We start from the raw sequence: 23,848 nt of genomic DNA, 5'->3' as shown, positions 1-23,848 counted from the left end.
TAGCTACACCTCAATTGTCTCAGCTTCTGATCTCTGCTTGCTGTTCATCAAATACAGGTTACCAAACAGGGGGGATCCAGAACTAATCTCGGGAGGGGCACTGGTAAATTATTTAAAGAAACGAGCCCTCTATAGTGGTTATGCTGCCAAGAGTGCTGTGTTGGTCTCCAAGAGTAAATCATCAAACCGTTTAAGAACAGTTTGGCAAATTATCTGGGTCTGCCGAGATAGTGGTTGTTGTAGGGGATAGCAGTAGTAGTGTGTGCTTGTATGAGGGGTGCAAAGTGTTTGTGTATGTGTGGAAGGGGTGCAGGGTGTATGTGAGTGGTGCAGTGAGTCAGGGAACAGTGTGTGAGGGGAAACTGTGTTTTAGGGGTGCTGTGCATATGTGAGGGGTACAGTGTGTGTGAGGGGTGCAGTGTGTGTGAGTGAGAGGTATAGTGTGGGTCTGTGTGGGGTTCAGTGAGTGTGTGGGGTGCAGTGTGTTAGTGAGGGGTGCAGTGTGTGTGTGTGTGTGTGTGTGTAAGAGGATGCAGTGCAGGGGTGCAGTGTGTGTGTGAGGGGTGCAGTGTGTGTTGCATTATATGGTTCCACAAGTCCACTTTCCAAACTATAGCTCTAACAAACAGCCTAGAGATAAAGAAGGCTGTTAAGTGGGAATCTCAGTTAGGATGCTTTATCTACATTTTCATTAAACTTGTGCTTTCAGTTTCAAAACAATTGTGATTCATCCACATTTTTCACGACCGAATTCCAGAACTCAGAAATGCCATATGGATGTATCTTTACGCAAACTAAACACACAATGGACAAACAGTTTAATTTGTTTTGAGATTTGGAGTTCCATCTGTGGTACCAAAAAAAGAGTTAATTGGTGGGAAAAAATATTGTTCATGGTTATGAGACAGTCACTAAGTATTGATACTATTCAATATTAAGAGCAAGTGAGTAGTGGCTAACAGCGGGGAAAAATGAGGAGCAGTAAACTAAATAAATGTACATTAATATATTAAATAAATGTTTAATATATAAGTATATTTTTTTTACTGCTTCTTTTTTACTCTCTATAGGTTACTTCTCCTCACTTGATCTGTGAACCACATAGTGGGAAAAAATTTATGTGTATACTGCAATATATCTTGCAGTATTATGACTTGGCCCCTTTTTTTGCTCCCTTTTGGTTAGTCCAAATCATTTTCCAGACAAGATTGCATGGTTAAAATTCTTTCAAACTGAGACATCACATGGATGAATTTAGGACCACCTGAACAAAATTTATTTTCAGATGAATTGATTCAACAGAACCAATTGTTTTCGCCATGCGCAAGTCTAATTTTCATATCCATTCCATGTCCATATAAAGTTTAGATGCATTCTGTCTGTGTGTTTTTATTTATTTATTTATTTATTTATTTATGTTTTGTATAACACAAGCCGGGAATAAAGAAAAACATAAGTAATTATTTATAAAATGTGTTGTATTCTGAAAAGTGGTCTAAAGTACTAAATATGTGACAGTCACCTTGGAAACCAGGGGAACCAGCAAGCACATTCCATTAGTGACTCTGTTCTCTTTTGCACAACATTTTAGAGCAGAACTCTTTGATAAATTCCCCCCATAGTCCTTTAGGATGGTGATTAGATAAGAATATTTTTTGTAACATTTAAAGCTGGAAGAAGCAGGGGGAAAATGCGGGACAGACAGACCACCAGTTTAAAATTATATACCGTATATACTCGAGTATAAGCCGAGTTTTTCAGCCCATTTTTTGGGCTGAAAAACCCCAACTCGGCTTATACTCGAGTCAAGGTCTGTATTATGGCAATTTGCATTGCCATAATACAGACTGGGGGGAGAGGGGGGCTGGCAGAGCTGTAACTTACCTTTCCTGCAGCTCCTGTCAGCTCTCTCCTCCTCTGCGCCGTCCGTGCAGCACCTCGGTCAGCTCCCAGTGTAAATCTCGCGAGAGCCGCGGCTCTCGTGAGACTTACAGTGTAAGCTGACAGAAGAGCTGACCGGACGGCGCAGAGGAGGAGAGAGCTGACAGGAGCTGCAGGAAAGGTAAGTTACAGCTCTGCCAGCCCCCCTCTCCCCCCCACTGAACTGCCACTGGACCACCAGGGAAGGAGCCCCCCTCCCTGCCATATATCAAGCAGGGAGGGGGGACGAAAAAATAAATAAATAAATAAAATAAGAAATAATAATAAAAAAATAATAAATAATAAAAAAAAATTAATAACAAAAAAAGGGGTATAAGGACCACTATGGGAGGGGAGGGGGGGGGTATAAAGACCACTATGGGAGGGATGGGGTGGGTTAAGGACCACTATGGGAGGGAGGGGGGTATAAGGACCACTATGGGAGGGAGGGGGGGATAAGGACCACTATGGGAGGGAGGGGGGTATAAGGACCACTATGGGAGGGAGGGGGGGGATAAGGACCACTATTGGAGGGAGTGGGGTATAAGGACCACTATGGGAGGGAGGGGGGGATAAGGACCACTATGGGAGGGAGGGGGGGGATAAGGACCACTATTGGAGGGAGGGGGGTATAAGGACCACTATTGGAGGGAGGGGGGTATAAGGACCACTATGGGAGGGAGGGGGGGGTATAAGGACCACTATGGGAGGGGGTGGGATAAGGACCACTATGGGAGGGATGGGGGGTATAAGGACCACTATGGGAGGGATGGGGGGATAAGGAACACTATGGGAGGGAGAAGGGGGATAAGGACCACTATGAGAGGGAGGGGGTGGGATAAGGACCACTATGGGAGGGGAGGGGGAAGTAAGGACCACTAGGGGAGGGAAGGGTAAGGACCACTAGGGGAGGGGTGAGTCAGGACCACTGGGGGGGAGTGAAGGAACACGGGGGTGGGGAGGTAAGGACCACTGAGGGAGGAGGAGGGGAAGTCAGGACATATGGGGGGGGGAGGGGGCGGCAAAAAATGTTTTGCCTACGGCGGCAAATATCCTTGCACCGGCCCTGCACACACTGCATTCACACACTGCATTCATACACACACACACTGCATTCATGCACACACACACTGCATTCATGCACACACACACTGCACTCATACACACACGCTGCACTCATACACACACACATACGCACACACTGCATTCATTATACACACACTGTAAATAAATATTCAATTAATATATTTTTTTTAGGATCTAATTTTATTTAGAAATTTACCAGTAGCTGCTGCATTTCCCACCCTAGTCTTATACTCGAGTCAATAAGTTTTCCCAGTTTTTTGGGATAAAATTAGGGGCCTCGGCTTATATTCGGGTCGGCTTATACTCGAGTATATACGGTATATATTATCTAGAAACGAATGGCTGCTCTCCGGTCTTAAAAAAATGAAAATGTATTTAATCAAGTTTAAAAATAGTGACCAACGTTTCAGTCCCCATTCAGGACTTTCCTCAGGGTCAGAAATAACAGGACAACCATTTCGGACCCTGAGGAAAGTCCCAAACAGGGACTAAAACGTTGGTCACTATTTTTAAACTTGATTAAATACATTTTCATTTTTTTAAGACCGGAGAGCAGCCATTCATTTCTGGATATTGTGTCATTTGGAGCTCTGGATTATGCGCCCGGCAGTGAAGCAGTTAAAAGCGTGAGTGCAGGGAATTTTTGCCATATATATATATATATATATATATATATATATATATATATATATATATATATTTAGCTTATGTTTATTAAATCGCATCACTCCAAACATAAATCCATGCACTAAACATTCACTGAAATTATACAAAGTAATGTACAAATGATGTATGTCTTATTCAAAGTATACATTATCACTTACAATTCTACATTATATTACTTCCATATTGCTAAATTCAAGTAGATGTCAAACTTATAAAATGCCTAGTTTATAATTACACCATGGTATCTTAATATATGCTTGTAAATATATTTGCCATAGAAACGGAGAAGTATAGAAAATAAAAAAGCATTATTCTAATACATGCTTAGAAGTATATTCTCAAAAATAAAAATAAAAAGGAACAGACAATGAAAAAACACCAACATTAAGACAAAGAAAAAAAAGTGGTCTATTAAACCTAAGTTTGTTATCTTTTTTTCTTTCCATCTCTTTCCTCGTTTCTTTCCTTTCTTTTCCCCCTTATCACCTGGAGAGTTTTAAATTACTTTATATATCGTAATTACTTGGTCTTCATTTATATATTAAACTTTAGTGAGCGGGGAAGATTATCTTCTAATTTTATATACTACACATTCAATTTTTCCATAAACCCAATATAGTCAAGCATAGTCAAATACATTCAATCTGCAAAATTATGAGGCATTGAAAAATTCCCCTTTCATCTCCGGAGCAATAACATATCCATGGTTTACAAACATTCAAGTACCTATCTTTATCTCCTCTAGAGTGTAAGAGAGGGGCAGATCTAAAAAAAATAAAAAATAAAAATATTTTTGTCTGTGGATATTTAATTTAATATTTAATAAAGTACCTATAGGCATAAAATGCATATAGAATCATCACCTTTTACTACTTGATATTTTGAGATCACCACTTTAGATGAAGTTACAAATAAACTACAATCCATAACGAAATCTATGTGGGTTTATTTCTGTGTATGCAAAAATCCACCAAATTATGAAGCAACATCTTCGTTTCCAGGTTTTAATGAAAGTCTACAATTCTTTATTAACACATGGATAAATAAATGCATAGTCAGAACAAATAGGTATAATAAAGAATTGAAGTTTATATTTTAAGTTCTATTTTAATAGGGGTCTAGTAACTTTGTATAAAGCATATACAATCTATGTATATTACTTTATTTTAGAGAACTAGCTGTCTGGTAGCACATAATATAAAAGCTTGTTTCACAAATGACATGTAGATTAACAGAGAAAAGGGCAATAGCATGCAGACTAATGGATTAAGAAGTAATAGTTATTGTCGAGGAAATCGTATGGTAAAAATAAAAATGTTTGTTCTATTAGCAATGACTCAAAAACATAAAAAAGTTGACTCATAACATGGTTGTTTGGTCTTAACTATAAGGTCATGGAATCTATTAAGAACCAATTTTTCCTTCTTTATATTCCTGCTGTTGCAACTGGGAATAAAAGGAAATATTTCAGAGAGGGTCATCAAGGCAAATAGCAAGATAAGAAAGAATACAAGCTTGGCAGGATTTTATGGTGCGCGTTCCAAATAAGTTGTTCAGTATTCAACAACATCACAAATCTCAAAGCATGACCCATGCCTTAGAAATGTCATTCTAGTCTTGTTATTATAATTTTTTTTTTTATCATGTAAAAATTACAACATAATGTGTTGTGGTGCATATATCAAACTCTTATTTTATTCAACTGATGATCAAAGGGAAAGCAAGATTACAGATTATACAGTTAGCTATAGCTGACTGGGCATAAAATATGTCAGTGCTGTAATCAGTAAAATATCGAAAACAATCTACAACCTTAATTTTATCCAGTGAGGGGCTAGATTCCATTATAGGAGATAAGAATATATCTGGCAATTGAGTATCAAGTTTCCCTTCGATGTCAATGGAACAACTGCTATTCAATTACCACAGTTAAGTATTTCTTTTATAACAAAAGTCATCTCAAAGAGTTGATTTATAAATAGAAAGATTAACATTTTGGCATAAATTTAGGCATACAATAGCTGAATTCAAATAATAATATCTTCTTAAACCGATACTTCATTAGTGACCAATATTGTTTTAAATGTCCTTAGTAAGTATTTTCTACCATTAGATGGCACATGCAATGAAAAAATAAATACCGGTAAATGTAAAAACAGAAAACATATAGGGTAACTATCTGTGATGCAACCAAATAGTTAGATTGGCAACATATATTACACTCACATTTCTATGAGCTTGTCGGTGCCCAAATATAGGTAACTTCTGGCTCTACAATCCCCCATCAATGGATGAAACTGCACACAGAATAGACATTTTTTATGTAGGACAGTGGCTTTTAAGGTTTGTAAATGCTGCAAATTGTATTCATATTGTAACCTTGTGTCACTTAATATCTTCATTTTAATCAATAATTGTATTGAAAGAGTGTAATTTGGCCATCCTAAGGAGCTGTCTATAAGAATGTGAGTCTAAAAATTGTATTACTTGGGATCTATGAAGGAATTATATGACATGGTATGCTAGGTGATGCTGACTGGTACATTATATGTGTAATATATTTCACATTATTTCCAATTATATGTGTAATATACTTCCTAAATGTAGTGTACAGGATAAGTGTTGAAAGATACAAATGACAAAAACTGAATCCAGATTCTTATTCTGAGTATCTATAGAGTTCAAACGTATTTCAGCATACATCAGGAAATCACAGAATAAAAGGAACCATGATATAGCTACATCAATCACAGCATTCACTGACACAGCCAAATGTAAGAGCACGGATGGGGTAGTTAAACAAGCAGTAGACATTAGACTGACATCATGGAAATATTCTAGAGTTAAAGGGGAAAATGCTAGGGGTTTGTAGCCATACTTCAGTTCCTCGCTGAAGGGTTGGTTGCAAACCCAAAGGGTGCTTTATTACATTCATCTTCGTGTGAAGAGTTTATATAACAAAAAGAAAAAAAAAAGCTTTTCTTTAAAGAGCAAGTATTATCAAACTAATCTATTCTGAGGTGGAGAACAATTAGAGTATGGAGAGCAATTTAATTTTGCATTCACTTCCGTAGTTAACAATGGCAGTGAATAGGCAATGTGGTACTCACAGTATATTACAATATTATCAAGTGATCTTCTTGCCAAGTGTGAGAACATACTCTGCTTACAAGGACGTCACAGGGAAAGGGGGGCCAGCTTGGGAGCTCCAACCATCAAATATGGGCCCTATAGCCCTAAATCATTTAGTACACTACCTGATCTGCTCTCCCTGCCTATGCCGGTTACGTCAGTGAATGTAGGAGTTGACCAGGAGCAGAAGAGGACGTGGCAATGACTTTCAAGCTTTAGGGGATGCCGATGTTGGGGCTATGTGCATATGTGAGATAGATATCATTTTCATTTACAACATTCTGAAACACCTCTTATTCTTCTCTACCATGGACAATTTAAACAGCTTAAATATGTGAAAGTACATTAAAGATATAGTCAACACTAAATAGACTCTAGATATCAATTACATGCATGATCTTAGGTCCGATGGCTGCCCCATGGAGCAATGAAAGGTCAGGATATGTATGTTTCATTCTATTTGTTCATTCAAATTTGTAAACAAAAGACTATAATAAATGTGTCTTTTACTCTAAATAATTATAAAACGAATTACAATTTTCCATAAATGCACGATTAAAGGTTTGTAAAAAAAATATTATAAGTGTATTAATTAGACTGCTTTTATTTATTATATTTAGTCATATGATGAAATATCTAAATTTAATGAGCATCTACTATCTACAAAAATGGATTAGTCTTGAATAAAAAAATAATTAAGACTATAAAAAATTATTTGAATCATAAATAAATGCTATGCTGCAAAACGTTAGTGTTTTATTTATTCCCAAATAGCCACTGTGGTTACAGAATTACTGTTCTGCACTCAAATAGGCAATTTTCATAATTTGTTTTCAGGGAAAAACATTTTTTTGTTTTTCATTTTTTTTCAGGGGATAGGTCTCTATAGTTAGTTAAACATATTCCTCTATTGATTAAAAGCAACATGATGTGTTTTGGCTGATGGACAAAGATCTCACTGCTCTTGAGGGATGAACTAAATCACTTGACACTTTCCCTGGAGACTTAATATCTGGGCCTAACCAAGCCATCAGCCTTTGATTATTATTTATGGTTTGAATGTGTTTCCCTGTGTGGTGAGATGAGGTAGTATTCAATATGCTCATAACATGAGCAGGTCAGTTGGTGGTATTTGCAGGAACAGAATCTGCATATCTTTGATGTCACAAATCCCTGTGAATGATCCTTCATGCCATGTAGGTTAAACTGATGGAGGCTGCAAGGATATATGTTATCATCCATCGTGATTATAGCAGCCTCCATATGACAACATAACATTGTCTTCACATTATGTGTAGGACAAGTCATAGAGATGTCTATGAGATTTGTGCATATAAAATACAGCTTATTTGTACTTTTTCTCTAGTCTAGACTTAAAGTTACCACCCTTTTCCTGCTTAGTAGTTAGTAAGAAATATAACTTTGATATTTGCACGATGAATTCTATTAAGTATATAAAAAAAAAACTACAGTTACAAGTCTACTGTATACCGTATTTACTTTTTTCTTTTATTTTTAAGGTTATCACTGTTCGAGACTATATTCCAAAAATTTTGGGACCGCAAGCTTTTGATCAGTACATTGGAGAATACAAAAAATATAACGATACAGTGAATCCATCTATATCAAATATATTTACAACCGCTGCATTTCGCTTTGGCCATGCAACAATTCCACCTGTTGTGGACAGATTAGATTCTAAATATAAAGATCACCCTTTATACCCAAACCTGCTTTTGAATGAGGTATTTTTTCGCCCCTGGAGAATTATAAAAGAAGGTAAGAATTGTTTCAATAGCTGAAATGTCTAATTTATCACCCGTAATCAAAAACAGTTTTTATTTTATAATGAACAAACTTTCTGATATACAATAAAATCTGAAAATCATTTTTTTTTTAAAGAAATATTAATGTACACATTTTTATTTTATTTTAAAAGTTACATTATTTCCAGGACGTATGAAGGAAGATAATAAAGCATATACGACACACTTTAAAGGAACAGTTCTGTAGTTTTGTGCAGCTCATTGTCGCATTTTGTAAGAGATTTGCAGTCAAAAATTAATTCCTGAAAATATGAATTAATGGGTCGCTCTCTAAATTGTGCGTTACCTGTTTTAATTATTATTTATACATGCATAGAAACATAGAAGGTGATGGCAGATAAGACCTGTTTGGCCCATATAGTCTGCCCAATTTTCTAAATACTTTCATTGGTCCCTGGTCTTATCTTAAGTCTAGGATAGCCTTATGATTATCCCACGTATGCTTAAACCCTCTCGCTGTGTTAACCTGTACCACTTGAAGGGTGGAAGGCTATTCCATGTATCCATTACTCTCTCTGTAAAGAAATATTTCCCGAAATTATTTTTACACCTTTGCCTCTCTGATTATACTTGCTTTCCTGGCAAGATTTATCCTGCAATCCATGAACCAGTTTTGTAGCCCTTCTCTGAACTATTTCCAAAGTATCAATATCCTTCTGAAGCAACCGTCTCCAGAACTGCATAGAAAACTCCAAGTGAGTTCTCACCAGTGTTCTGTACAATGGCAGGAGCACGTCTCTCTGTCTACTGCTAATACCTCTCCCTATACAACCAACCAACATGCATATCAGTTATCTGCTTATTACTGAACTACATTTACAGTTTTTGCAAGTCATTATGTATCAGCAAGGAAACCAGGCACTTTGCTTGATAGTGAAGGTGTTAAAACTAAATATTGGCACTTTTTGTTGGCAAAAATATTACCATAACATTTATTTGAAAAAATAATTCTTTAAAATATCATTGATCTCCCTTGCCTACCAGTCCATCCAGATGCAAAGGGAGATGAGGGAAAAATTGGTTTCCCTGTTTCTACTGTATCAGAGTGTTGCGATCCCCCCTCTAGTGCAAAGTAGCTCAAAAGGTAGATTCTATGTAATGTCTGTGATTGAATGTGTGTTTGCATGTAGGGTTAGCTTTTAAATGCAGGTGTATTTTTGTGTGTAGTGTTGGTGATTAAATGAAGGGGTGTTTGTAAATATTTTGGCATTTTAATACCGGGATGTGTTTGTAATGTTTCAGTTTAAATGCCACATACGTACATATTTGCAAAGATGTACATACACATTGACACACACAGATGCACACACAGACAAATACATACATATTAACACAGATACACCTTGACACATAGATGCACACTCAGACACACATATATACACACATTGACACACAGATACACACAAACACACTGGCAAACCGATATACACAAATAAACAAGCTGACACACACGGAGATGCACATATTGAGACAAACACAGATATTTCCTCAAGTTAGGTTCCGGCACTCTCAAGCACCTTTGGAGATAGTGGGTTGATTTGGTATGCCAGAGTTGGTGGTTAGTTTGACAGACAGGGTGAGCATAGTTTTTCTATGGTATTTGAGATGATGATGGATGTAGAGGTTAATTGCTATCGAAGGACATGTAGTGGTAAAGATAAGTGAGACGAGAGATTGAACCTAGACTACAGAAATCTAAACCCAATGAAAGCTTATGCTTGTCAGATTACTGTAGAGTTTAAGTGTGGCATATGAGGGTCGTTGGGTGGTGCGGGCGCAACATAAGATAGCTCAGGATATGGTGCTGGAGAGAGGGAGAGTGTGTTAGTGAAGCTAGTGACAGAACAAATGTTGCAGAAGATAAGTGTTGCTGGCTTGTTGAGTAGAGGTATTAGACCACAGTGAGTCCCACGGATGTGGTTACAGAGAGGTATTAAGAGGTTTTGTAGGTAGTTAGTGCATCTATCGAGAAATTAAAATCTCCAAAGATAACAGAGGAAAAAACTAAAGATAGGAAGTTTGAGAGCCAGTCAGATAAGTGTTTCAGAAGGGGCAGTAGATACTCACAATGCATAGCAAGATGGGGTGAAAAAGGTGTTTGTTATATATCTCAAAAGAAGAGAAAGAGAGTGAAGGTAGGAAGAAGTTAAAAAGGTACAGCTAGTTGAGAGGAAACCAACCCCACCATCCTTGCGCTCACCACTCTGGGATCAGGTGTAGAACAGCCAGAAAGACAGAGCCAGGTTTCGGTTAGGTAGAGAATATGGAGGGAGTTGGAAATAAATAAGGCATGAATGGAAGTGAGCGTTCCAAAAAGCGCAGCATAAAGCAGGAGCAGCGGTGGAGCCAGAGGAAGCCAGAGGAAATGTTTATTATGTTTTAAGGAATCCTGGGGAGTAAAGAATGAAGGGCCAGGGTTGCTAAAAGTGGCAACAATGGTAACATCTAAATAAAGCTTTTATGATGCCAGGGGGCACTCGGCTACCTGAAAGGAACACTCTGAAGTTGTTATCGCGCCAAAATATCCCTGGTGCTGGTTCACCTTCACTCCAAAGTCTGTGTTCCAGTGCTAAATTTCCATGCCTTTCTGTCCTTCTGTTTCCTTAAATCTTTAATCGGAATACATACCTTTTCAAAGTCAGTTTATGAATGGAGAGTTATTGATTGACTTAAAGTGTCATCTGATGTGTATTGTTGCCCAGTTCTGCATTTGACTTCCAGTTTAAGGATATTGAGGAAATAGAAGGACAGAGAGGCAAGGTTATTCGGTGCTGAAACACAGACTTTGGGGTTAAACCATTCGAGAACAGTTTGACCTCTTAAGGTGAGCCAGTGCCAGGGACCTCATGTCACAATAACAACTTAATATCAATTAAATTGCTATGATGCCCAAACTAGTCATTTAAGGGATTTAATCATTCTCAAACAGTTTAACCTCAAAGGCTGGCTTCAGCACTGGATTTTCAGGTCCTCCAGTGGCATCCAGCTTCTGAAACGGATGTACATACTATTTTTTTATGAATGTGGAGCTACTGATTGGCTTAGAGCATCAGCTGACTGCTCTAGCCAATCAACGGTGCCCCTTTCTGGTGGCACTCTGCGCTTCCTGAAACTCAGTTTACCACTGAGTTAACTAGATCCAGCAAAGGAAGCAGCCTTTGGGGTTAAACCTTTCAATAATTATTTAATCCCATAGGGTAAGAGAGTGCCCGAGGACCTCTTGGCACTATAACAACTTAATTTAGATTTAGTTGTTATGAAGACTGGAGTGTTTGTTTAACCCCTTAAGGACACATGACATGTGTGACATGTCATGATTCCCTTTTATTCCAGAAGCGTGGTCCTTAAGGGGTTAATGTTTCCTTTACTGTTTGGTTGGAGAATGAGTGGGGCTGCCATATTATAGTCTATTTGCAGAGAAATGTGTTGCTCTGCAACCAAATAATCATTCCTGGAGTATAAATGAAAATAATTTAGCCTTTATGTAAAGCAAATAAAGGTAAAACATGTATATACATCATTGGTTGTGAGGAGGTTAATAATATAAAGTGTTTAAATAACTGTACAATATTAAAACATATAGTAGATTAAAATAAAGGAAAATGAAAAAAAAAAACTTGATATCACAAAGTAAAGACAACTTTTCAATAGAGACAAGCATAGAAACATAGAATGTGACGGCAGATAAGAACCATTCGGCCCATCTAGTCTGCCCAATTTTCTAAGTACTTTCATTAGTCCCTGGCCTTATCTTATAGTTAGGATAGCCTTATGCCTATCCCACACATGCTTAAACTCCTTTACTGTGTTAACCTCTACCACTTCAGCTGGAAGGACATTCCATGCATCCACTACCCTCTCAGTAAAGTAATACTTCCTGATATTATTTTTAAACCTTTGTCCCTCTAATTTAAGACTATGTCCTCTTGTTGTGGTAGTTTTTCTTCTTTTAAATATAGTCTTCTCCTTTATTGTGTTGATTCCCTTTATGTATTTAAATGTTTCTATCATATCCCCCTGTCTCGTCTTTCCTCCAAGCTATACATGTTAAGATCCTTTAACCTTTCCTGGTAAGTATTATCATGCAATCCATGAACCAGTTTAGTAGCCCTTCTGTGAACTCTCTCTAAGGTATCAATATCCTTCTGAAGATACGGTCTCCAGTACTGCGTACAATACTCCAAGTGAGGTCTCACCAGTGTTCTGTACAATGGCATGAACACTTCCCTCTTTCTACTGCTAATACCTCTCCCTATTATTATTATTATTGCCATTTATATAGCGCCAACAGATTCCGTAGCGCTTTACAATATTTTGAGAGGGGGGATGTAACAATAAATAAGACAATTACAAGAAAACTTACAGGAATAATAGGTTGAAGAGGACCCTGCTCAAATGAGCTTACAGTCTATAGGAGGTGGGGTATTAGAAACATTAGGATAGGAAATATCAAGTAGGAGTGAAGCAGAGCTGGAGGAGAGAGAAAAGCACTATCCCATAGGAGAGCAAGAGACAGGTATGTAAGGGAGAGATTACTCTGGGAGGCCATACGCTTTCCTGAAGAGATGGGTTTTAAGGCCCTTCTTAAATGATTGAAGACTAGGGGAGAGTCTGATGGCAGTAGGCAAGTTATTCCATAGGAGAGGAGCCGCCCGTGAGAGGTCCTGCAAGCGTGAGTTGGCCGTACGGGTGCGAGCAGCGGTCAGGAGGTGGTCGCGGGCAGAGCGGAGGGTACGAGGAGGGGCATACCTCTGGATCAGTGAAGAGATATAAGAGGGGCTGGAATTGTTCAGTGCTTTAAATGTATGGGTTAGCACTTTGAATTGACTCCTATAGGATACAGGGAGCCAATGTAAGGACTGGCAGAGGGGCGAGGTGTGAGAGGACCGACTGGATAGGAAAATCAGTATAGCTGCAGCATTCATTACAGACTGTAGCGGGGCAGTACGGCTTTTGGGGAGACCAATCAGGAGAGGGTTACAGTAATCCATGCAGGAAATTACTAGAGCATGGACAAGCTCCTTGGTAGCATCTTGCGTAAGAAAGGGGCGGATGCGGGCTATGTTTTTGAGTTGAAACCTACAGGACTTGGCAACAAACTGGATGTGAGGCTCAAAGGTGAGACCAGAGTCAAGTATGACGCCAAGACAGCGCGCTTGTAGGGATGGACTTATGTGGATATCACTGACTTGAAGGGAGAGTGAGAGAGGAGGATCAGTATTAGGAGGAGGAAAGACAAGGAGTTCAGTTTTAGAGAGGTTAAGTTTGAGAAAGCGTGACGACATCCAGTCAGAGATGGAAGAGAGGCAAGCAGTGACACGTTGCAGGACGGCCGGGGAGAGGTCCGGTGAGGAGAGGTATATCTGAGTGTCATCAGCGTACAGGTGGTAGTTGAATCCAAAAGAGGCAATAAGTTTTCCAAGAGAGGCAGTATAAAGAGAAAATAGAAGGGGACCAAGGACAGAGCCTTGGGGAACTCCAACCGAGACAGGGCGAGGGGAGGAGGTATCCTTGGAAAAGGAGACACTAAATGAGCTTTGGGAGAGATAGGCGGAAAACCAAGAGAGGACAGAGTCACAGAGACCGAGTGATTGAAGAGTTTAAAGGAGGAGAGCATGATCAACTGTGTCAAAGGCAGCAGAGAGGTCAAGGAGAATTAATATGGAGTAGTGACCTTTGGATTTAGCGGAGATTAGGTCATTAGTCACTTTGATAAGAGCGGTCTCAGTAGAGTGGAGAGGGCGGAAGCCAGACTGAAGAGGGTCAAGGAGAGAGTTGGAATTAAGGAAGTGAGACACACGGGTAAAGACAAGTCTTTCCAAAAGCTTTGATGAGTAAGGGAGCAGGGATATGGGACGATAGTTAGAGGGGGAGGACGGGTCAAGAGATGTTTTTTTCAGGATAGGTATTACAGTGGCATGTTTAAGGTCAGCAGGAACAGTGCCAGAAGAGAGAGAGCATTCAACCAAGCATTCCACTAGCATTTCCTGCTGCTCTATTACATTGTCTGCCTACCTTTAAGTCATCAGAAATAATCACCCCTAAATCCCTTTCCTCAGATGTTGAGGTTAGGACTCTATCAAATATTCTGTACTCTGCCCTTGGGTTTTTACGTCCAAGATGCATTATCTGGCACTTATCCACATTAAATCTAGGGTAATAACTGCTTGATCCAAGGATAAATCTGACTGCCATTCTGGGGTCAAGAAGGATTTTTTTTTCCCTACATTGTTGCAAAATTGTGCTTCAACTGTTTTTTTTGCCTTCTTTTGGATCAACAGCAAAAAAAAAATGTGAGGAAGGCTGAACTTAATGGAAGTCTCTTTTCAGCTATGTAACTATGTAAATGTCAGTTGCCACAACTCTGACCATTTTTCTACTTTACCTAAATCATTAGCCATTTGGCTTATCCCTCCTGTAGCATATGTTACAAAAGACAGCAGACATTCTAGTATTCCTAGATATGTACTCAAGAACATTGCTGTTCTCATCAAAAGGTCACTGTCAGTTTATGTGTCAACCTCTCAAACACTGAGTTCCTCAATCATTCAGTACAAAATATGTTGACTTGATTCACAATTTCAAATGATTGTCAAGCTGATCAACTGAAATAGATATTTAACATGGCATGTCTAGCAAGTAGTGCAAACTTATAAGACATCACTTCAGGGTAAGATTATTTTCCCCACGATACGTCAGTACACACCAAATACAAAATTAATAAACGTAGGTTGCTGCTCCACTAGTCTCTGCTCAAATCTCTTACATGTCTTAGTTCATAGTGATAACCTTGAGTTATCAAGGTGCAGACATTCTGAAGGCTGGACTTGGCAGTGCATAGACCCTCCAATCACTTGGAGTTTGGCATTGGACATATTTAAAAGAAAGCAAACTTCTAAATGTACTGTATATTGTGGGACAGGTTCTGAATAATCCATGTACGATGACATGTCACTGGATTTAGTGTGTAAATGGCAAATTTGGGGGGATTTGGGCATTCACTTGCATTATACTTTCATCGATGTAGGTAATATACTGTGGCACTTATTATTATTGCCATCACATAAAAGGAGAACAAGAAGGGGTGGCTATGACCCCCCTGCTTGATTATATTAACACTTAACACAATGCATATAGCATTAATTAAAGAAACACAATAGGGCCAGGAACACAAACATGTATTCCTGACCCTATAGTGTTAAAAACACAATCTAGCCCACCTGGGCCCCCCTTCCTCCCTATATATATTAACATTTTACTATTGTTCAAGTCTGCTGGTGCTGGCTCTGCCCCTGATCTTCCTGCTTGGCTCACATCATCAGATGTGTTGTTCTGAGCCAATCACAATGCTTTCCCTTAGGATTGTCAAGGAGGCCAAACACATCCCAGGTGATCAGCATCTTGTCATGTTTATTAATTAAATCAATTCATCTCTATGAGGAAAGTTCAGTGTCTGCATGCAGAGACACAGAATGCCCCAAGAAGCACCTCTAGTAGCCATCTGAGGAGTGGCCAGTGAAGTTATCACTAGGCTGTAATGTAAATACTGCATTTTCTCAGAAAAGATAGTGTTTACTGAAACAAAGCCTGGAGGGAATGATTATACTCATCAGAGCAAATACAATAAGCAGTAGTTGTTCTGGTGACTATAGTGTCCCTTTAATGCTGGAATCCATCAAGTTTAGTTTTGCTTGGGTGAGGTGGACAGCAAGGACAATTACTTATATTTTATTGCACTTGTCTTCCCCAATAAGATTACTAAAGAAGAGGAAGGCAATATGTTTTCCATTCCTAGGTATTGAGAATCCTAGAGAACTTTTATTCAAGTATTACTTTTATATCATAGTATGCCTCTTGGTATCTCTTGCAGCTATCACACCTATCGTTCTTGAGTTATTCACGAAAGTATTCGTGAGCAGCTATTGATCTGTTTGTTCCTGATCCAAATAAAACCTTGTATGCAAGTTAAACATTGTAATGAGAGTTTTAATAACAGACTGACGGATAAAAAAAAAAAAAATAATAACACTGACCTATTGAAGTCAAAAACGTCATTCCAATTTGCTTCTTTATGTTTGTATTCCAAAAGAAAGAATTTACAGCCAGAAACCTTAACCTGCAGAGAAAAGTATGAACTAATGATGTTGCTTTAGATTTCATACTTGTTATAGTAATAAAATTAAAATAAACATTTTTCCATTACTTTTCTAAATATACCATTGCCCTGTTTGTCCAAAAAAAGATTTTGTATGTGGAAGCATTGTGGTCATTAAATTATTTTGTGATGTATGTAAAATCTCATCAACATAAAACTTTTTTGTTAAGGTGGACTGGATCCATTATTCAGAGGAATGATTGGAAAATCTGCAAAGATGCAGACTCAACAAGAGATGATGAATGAGGAATTAACAGAAAAACTTCAAGTGCTCTCAAATAATGGTTTGATGGATTTGGCATCTTTAAATCTGCAGAGGGGTCGTGACCATGGTCTACCAGGTAGGGGCAGAGTTTTAGGATATTTCAAGTTAGAAATGTCCAAAGTACATCTGCCCTAATTAAAATGACAAATATCAGGAATTCCAAAAAGTCAGAATGCTCAATTATGAGGCTTGTTTCCATAAATAGAAAAAGTGGATAAATCAGAAGAACTCAATTACATGCCTCCCAACAGTCTCGATTTCAGCATGACAGTCCCGATGTTTGGGTTATGACCCAATGCCCTGACTAGGTACCCTGGTGTCCTGCTTATGGGGACACCTGGGAACTGTCTACAAGAATCATAGTGCAAGCACATCATTAGACACGCTATGTTCAGGGCACAAGGACTCTGCACAGAGCACTGAAACAGAGTTACCTGAAGGACTGCACTGAATGGGCTTGTCTGAGCTGATTAGGGTTAATTCACCCTCTAGTGCCTGTCTCACTGACAGCCGCTAGAGGCGCTTCTGCGCTTTTCACTGTGATTTTCACAGTGAAAATACGCTGCGTCCACAAGAAAGCATTGAGAAATGCTTTCCTATGGACTGATTGAATGCACTCTTGCCGCGCATGCGCATTTGGCGATGACGTCGGAAGATTGAGGAGAGTCCCCAGCGCTGAGGGAGCCCGGCACTGGAGAAAGGTAAGTGTTTAGCCCCTTAACCCCTCTTGAGCCCGGCGGGAGGGGGACCCTGAGGGTGGGGTGGGGGGAACCAAAGACCCTATAGAGCTAGGAAAACAAGTTTGTTTTACTGGCACTATAGTGGTCCTTTAAGCATTGTTAATAACAGCTGGGATATCACTGAGTTGGTCCACTCCTGCTTTCAATGTCTGCAAATTATATCATTCTGTATCTACTGATACAAATCCCCATTCGGTGTTTGCTATTTGGTAAACTGGATAATAACAACTTGCCATAGCAACTCTAGCAAGACACTATGCAAGGTTTTCCTGGCAAATCCCCTACAATCATCTAAACAAGTTACATTTAAGTGATTGTTTAGTAAACAGAGATTTGTAGTGAATTGAAATTTACAAAAATATAGGCAAAAATACCCTGTATAGCAAATAAACTATAATAATCTCTATACACCTGACCTGAAACATTTCACGGATATTTATTGAAATTTACAGATCTATTATAAATGTAATTAAATATAAAGTAAATGTATGTTTTTCCTATACAATGTATTGGCAGCTTGCATTGCTAACCTGTCTTTTCAGTTTGAAATTTCAATAAAAAAAATGGTATGTTTATAAATTAACCATGTTACACCCCCATAGCTTTCAAGCAGACAATAGGTTCTGTTACTTCCTGGTCTGTTTAGGTCAATTTTGCTAAACTCAAGAGACAGCAATAACATACTGCTGTCTCTTGAGGTTAGCACTTGCCTTGCAAAGACTTATCAACTGAGCTGCATTGGGAAGTCTGTGATTGGACAGCCACAGAACGTCTGGGCTTTGTTTGAATGGGAGTGCTTGCAAAGTATGTAGACGAGATCTGTAAATTTTGCACGCTGTTTTTAGATAGAATCCAAGTGAAATAATGCATAATTAATTGCATGCATATTTTAATTGGGGTTATATCTACTAAATTGTAATCAAACTTATGTGCAGTCATAACAGTCTGTTCTATAATATTTAATGTTAAGACATTTGTTTTAGTTTTTGCAAAAATATGCATCTCACTCCTTCAAAATGCATGATTGCTCCAATCCTATCCTAGTAAATTTAGACTTAAATCATTTAAGAACAAAAAAAGAAAATGTGGACTGATCTGAAAAATCTAGAATACATTTTCCAAGAGTTATATATCCTCAATTGCATTGAGCCAGATATTTTTTCTAACTCTGCCCTTAATTTTACAAATATTTTTTTTTTGTCAACAAACTTGACTTTTTGTGAAGTAACCCTTGATGTCTCATTTGTATTAAAAGTCATATTGTCCAAAGAAAAGCTGAGCAGAAAGAATAAAATGCAGCATTTCCTTTAACATAATTATAATAAAAATCAAAATCGGAGATACTTTAATTATTGAATTATGTATTGCAATATAAATCATTTTAGTGTTCTGCTCTGTTACCAAATAAAGCATCAGTGAATAATTATTTCATTATTCAGGTTATAATGAGTGGAGAGAGTTCTGTGGTTTACCAAGGTTGAAAACACTATCAGATATGAAAACAGCAATCTCCAATCGAAATCTAACAAGAAAGATGATAGATCTATATGGACACCCAGACAATATTGATGTTTTTCTAGGCGGTTTAGCAGAAGATTTCCTTCCAGAAGCGAGAATTGGACCTTTATTTGCATGTTTGATTGGAAAGCAACTAAAGGCTTTGCGAGACGGAGACAGGTAAATACAATTCTTAATAAGTGTTTAACATTTTCATCACTGATTTTCTCAGCAACCAAAACATAACTTAGTAGTTCTTGTTACATGGTCATACTTTAAACTATTTTGAAAACATCTAGTTAAACAGACAAAAATCATATATGAAGAAGAAAGGACAAGAAATAATGACACTAGGGGAAATAAAAGGGCTGATGATGAGATAGAGAAAGTAGTTAAGTAGGAGAAAAGTAAATAGACTGAGAAATAAAAGAACCTAAAGCATATTTTTTTCAACTTGAAATATATTCAGGATTTTATAAACTTCACATTGATAAAGATAAAGTAACACATGAAGTGCAGAAATAAAATAGAGATTGATTAATATACATATAAGAGTAAGTACAGCATATCCATTAAAAATCAATATTGGACAATGGTATGCGTAGTCAGCAAGTTGTTTCAATAATAACAAGGCATTGTATCTCCTCTATCTGGACTGTGGAGTAGACATACTCATGTATCTAAATAAAAAAAAAAAATAACTACAGCATAGCAAGAGGAAAGGATCTGCGCAAGGTGCTTAAAGCGGCACTGTCACCCCCATATTACAAATGAATATTTGATAAAGAATTTCACTGAAAATCCAAAGCAGTCAAGAGATATACAGATATACAGGGACTACTTTGCCTCCGTATTTTTCTTCCACTTGACTTTTCTTGATATAAGGCAGAGCCTAAGATTCAATCCCAGCAGCCATCATCAGTGACGGCTACAGGGAATTTCCTGCGTCTATGAAGGATCCTGAGGTCCCGCTGATTTCCTCATAGACCCCAATGCATACTTGAGAGCACGGCAGTGACATATGCTCCTGCCAGGAGTTAATTAAAGAGGAGCAGCGTGGTCAAGATGTCTGCACCATCAAGGGATAGGTTCAGGTTAGTAATCTCACCCTTACCTGCCCCCGTGACCACCAGACTACTGGTGGCAATGTCATCATCAGGGGAATTTGCAAATTCGGCAAAGTTCCCAGACGATGACAGTAGAGCTTTAAAACATCCATGAGAAAAAAGCGGACCTTGGTTATTGATAAAAAAAACACTCATTGCATGGCTTAGATATAACCTATATAAGAATCCCACAGGGAACAGTGTAGACAACTTACACTGGGGGCACAAACATCACTCTGCGAAGAGACTTGGGCTACATCTGTTATTCGAGGAACCACAGTGGATTTTCAAGCACTTGCCAAGCATAATTGTTCTGTTAATACAATTCATTACCTTAGTTTGTGAATCTCGAGAGTTAGAGTGTTGTACAATATTAGCAAGAGGAACACAGTGTAAGGAGTGGCAACATACCTGGGAGACTGCAAGAGACGTCCAACAGATTTGAAATAGAGCACATTGGAATTAACAGCACCAGCACTGCGTAAAGAGAACAGGGAAAAACATTTGAAAACAAAAAAGCATTAAGTACCAGTGCAGACATATAGCAACAATAAAGGGCAGTGGTGTACCTCCTCAATGGAGTATGAAAATGCCAGTAGCATATGTTTAATAAATACAATCTGAGTATGGAGAAAAATGAAAACAGCCTTAGAGGGTTGTTGGTAAACACTAAACAGATTTGTATATGTATTCTGTTATTTTTTAACTGCTAGAAAGCCTATTACCACCAAAACCCATCCATGGCCTTAGGCATAGCTGAGGTACAATATTAAGCAGAGCGCACAGTGGAGCATGGACAGGAATAAAGGCAGGGTCAGATTGACATATTTTGTGCCTGTAGGCACACACTTCTAAGGCACTCTCTTCTCCCTGACCACAAAATAGGGAAAAGTAGGTTAATTTAATAAATAATGAATTTATTAAGTTGATATTGCAGGCCTAAAAACATCAAAAAGCATATTCATATTGGACAACTGCATACATATAAATATATGTATGTGCATATTTATTTTCTGCTTATGAATTGTTTAATGTATTGTGCTTGAATCTGTGAGTACTGTGAGCGTATGCAGCTGTGCAAATGTATGCAGAATTAAAGGAACACTATAGTGTTAAAGAGATAGCATAGAGTTAGGAATACAAATCTGTATTCCTTGGACTATATTTCCCTCCCTTTTGCCTCCCACATAAAGTACATAAAGAGTTAAGAATACCTTTTTTTACCCACACAATTCGAGCACCAATGTCCCTTGGCGCTGGGCTGGCTCTCCGCCTTCTATAACTTTATCCAACAGGGGGGAAGGAGCTAAGACAGAGGACGTCAATCATTGTTTCACCTAGTTCAACTCAGTGAAACAGCAATAAGACAGCTGCTAGAAGCAGTGTTAACCCTTCCATATAAACAATGCAGTTTCTATGAAACTGCAATGTTTTACATTGCAAGACTTCTCTGAACTCTTTCCAAAGTATCAATATCCTTCTGAAGATAGGGTCTCCAGTACTGCGTGCAATACTCAAAGTGAGGTCTCATCAGTGTTCTGTACAATGGCATGAGCACTTCTCTCTTTCTACTGCTAATGCCTCTCCCTATACAAGCAAGCATTCTGCTAGCATTTCCTGCTGCTCTATGATATTGTCTGCCTACCTTTAAGTCATCTGAAATAGTTACTCCTAAATCCCTTTCCTCAGATGTTGATGTTGAGGTTAGGACTCTATCAAATATTCTATACGCTACCCTTGGATGTTTACGCCCAAGATGCATTATCTTGCACTTATCCACATTAAATGTCAGTTGCCACAGCTCTGACCATTTTTCTAGTTTACCTAAATCATTTGCCATTTGGCTTATCCCTCCTGGAACATCAACCCTGTTACATATCTTAGTATCATCAGCAAAAAGACATACCTTACCATCAAGACCTTCTGTAACATCACTAACAAAAATATTAAAGTGGATCCAAGTACAGATCCCTGAGGTATCCCACTGTAACTAGACCTTGCTTCGAATATACTCCATTGACTACAACCTGTCATGCAGCCACTGCATAACCCATGCAACAATATTGGAATCAATATTAGAAGTGTTTAGGGTAAAGTGGTGATTTAAGGTTAAAGAGGGGTAATATCAGAATTATATTATGTAGGGTGTTTAGTGTTAAAAAGATTAACAGCTTGATGGGTTGAAGTTGTAGTATAAGGATTGTTTAGGATTACTGAGTTAGGACTAGAGTTGGGTTAGATTTAGTATTGGGGTACATAAGGTGTTTAGTTTTTAAAAGGAGTTAAACATAGGGTTAAGGTAAAGGATTTATTTTTAGGTTTAGACTTTGAGTGCTGGAGTTTTAAGGGCTGTTTGCAAAGTACTCACCCTCCTATGTAATCTGTATACTAGTCAGATCGATGATGTTAGAGCTGCAGGAGTGGTTATACAGTGTGTATTAGTTAAAACTTCCCAAGCTCCTCCTGAAAACCATGTCATGTGTCAGAGATTACTAGTGGGGCAGATGGATAGTGATCCCTTCCTCTTTCTTTATAATGTAACACACCGACTCTGGAGGTGCTGGGACAGCACTGAGATTTACACCCTCTATAACTGTTCCTGTAGGTCTGCTATTAAGGCTGCATGGACTACAGATGACACAGGCCAAGGCTCCTGGTACTTATCTCCCCACCTAATTAAGTTTAAAAATGCATATTATAAATGCTGAAAACAGGCACATCCTAGTGGACAGGCACCTGAAGGCAGGTGCCTACTCTGCCTATAGGGAAATTCAGCCCTGAATAAAGTGCTTCGCTCCATTACAAGTTATAAAATGATGCTGAAACTACAATTTGAGTCTTCACGTCCATCCTCAAATTGGAGACTCTAGTGGAAAAAGGAGAGTGGAGAAAGGATAGTGGTGGGAAATAAAATTCAATCCATCAAAAAGGTTGAACCCTGACTTGTTTTGACAAAATCCATTTGATCATTATGAACAACTGTGAGTATTATAGAAGCAAATCTGGTAGCCATCAGCTTAGAATCCAATTTCATATCACAGTTTAAGATGTATATAGGCCTAAAATGTATGCAGCTAGGTGTATCCTTCCCAGGCGATATGGAGATTTAATTACATGTGCCCCCACTATCTCTCACAGCAGGGAATTATCTAAGGCACTCTGATTAAACAAATTGAGGAGGAAACAGCAAGGTATTGATGAAAAAGTGTGGTAACATACACCAGGGAGTCCATCCAAGTCTTGAGTGGAATATGGGGCTAATAGAGTAGTCACATGGGTAGATGTCAACTGGGGCATATTTACAGAAGAGAGGAAGGCATTAATCTAATACTCAATTGGTTGATCTGTCTCCGGAAATCAATTAGAAATGATGTCTTTAACGTCACCAACTTGTGGCTAAGCTTGCAAGCCAAATTATTGCCTGCCATATTGCACTATGTATAATAGCAGCATTT

General features: G+C 38.4%; 1 protein-coding gene across 3 annotated transcripts in view; it reads left to right on the top strand.

Moving 5' to 3' along the window:
- The window catches only part of TPO (thyroid peroxidase), a 211,446-nt gene that overhangs the window by 100,457 nt on the left and 87,141 nt on the right, over positions 1–23,848 (top strand). For all 3 annotated transcript variants that reach the window (XM_063442213.1, XM_063442212.1, XM_063442214.1), the window contains 3 exons: positions 8,325–8,583; positions 16,956–17,126; positions 19,230–19,467. In XM_063442213.1, coding sequence (XP_063298283.1) covers positions 8,325–8,583; positions 16,956–17,126; positions 19,230–19,467 — 668 coding nt within the window. The remainder of the gene's footprint in view (positions 1–8,324; positions 8,584–16,955; positions 17,127–19,229; positions 19,468–23,848) is intronic.

Source organism: Pelobates fuscus, chromosome 2 (assembly GCF_036172605.1).
Source record: "Pelobates fuscus isolate aPelFus1 chromosome 2, aPelFus1.pri, whole genome shotgun sequence".
In the NCBI taxonomy this organism is placed as follows: Eukaryota; Metazoa; Chordata; class Amphibia; order Anura; family Pelobatidae; genus Pelobates; species Pelobates fuscus.
Note: the sequence above shows the minus strand (reverse complement) of the source record. Positions and strands in the feature narration are given on the sequence as shown.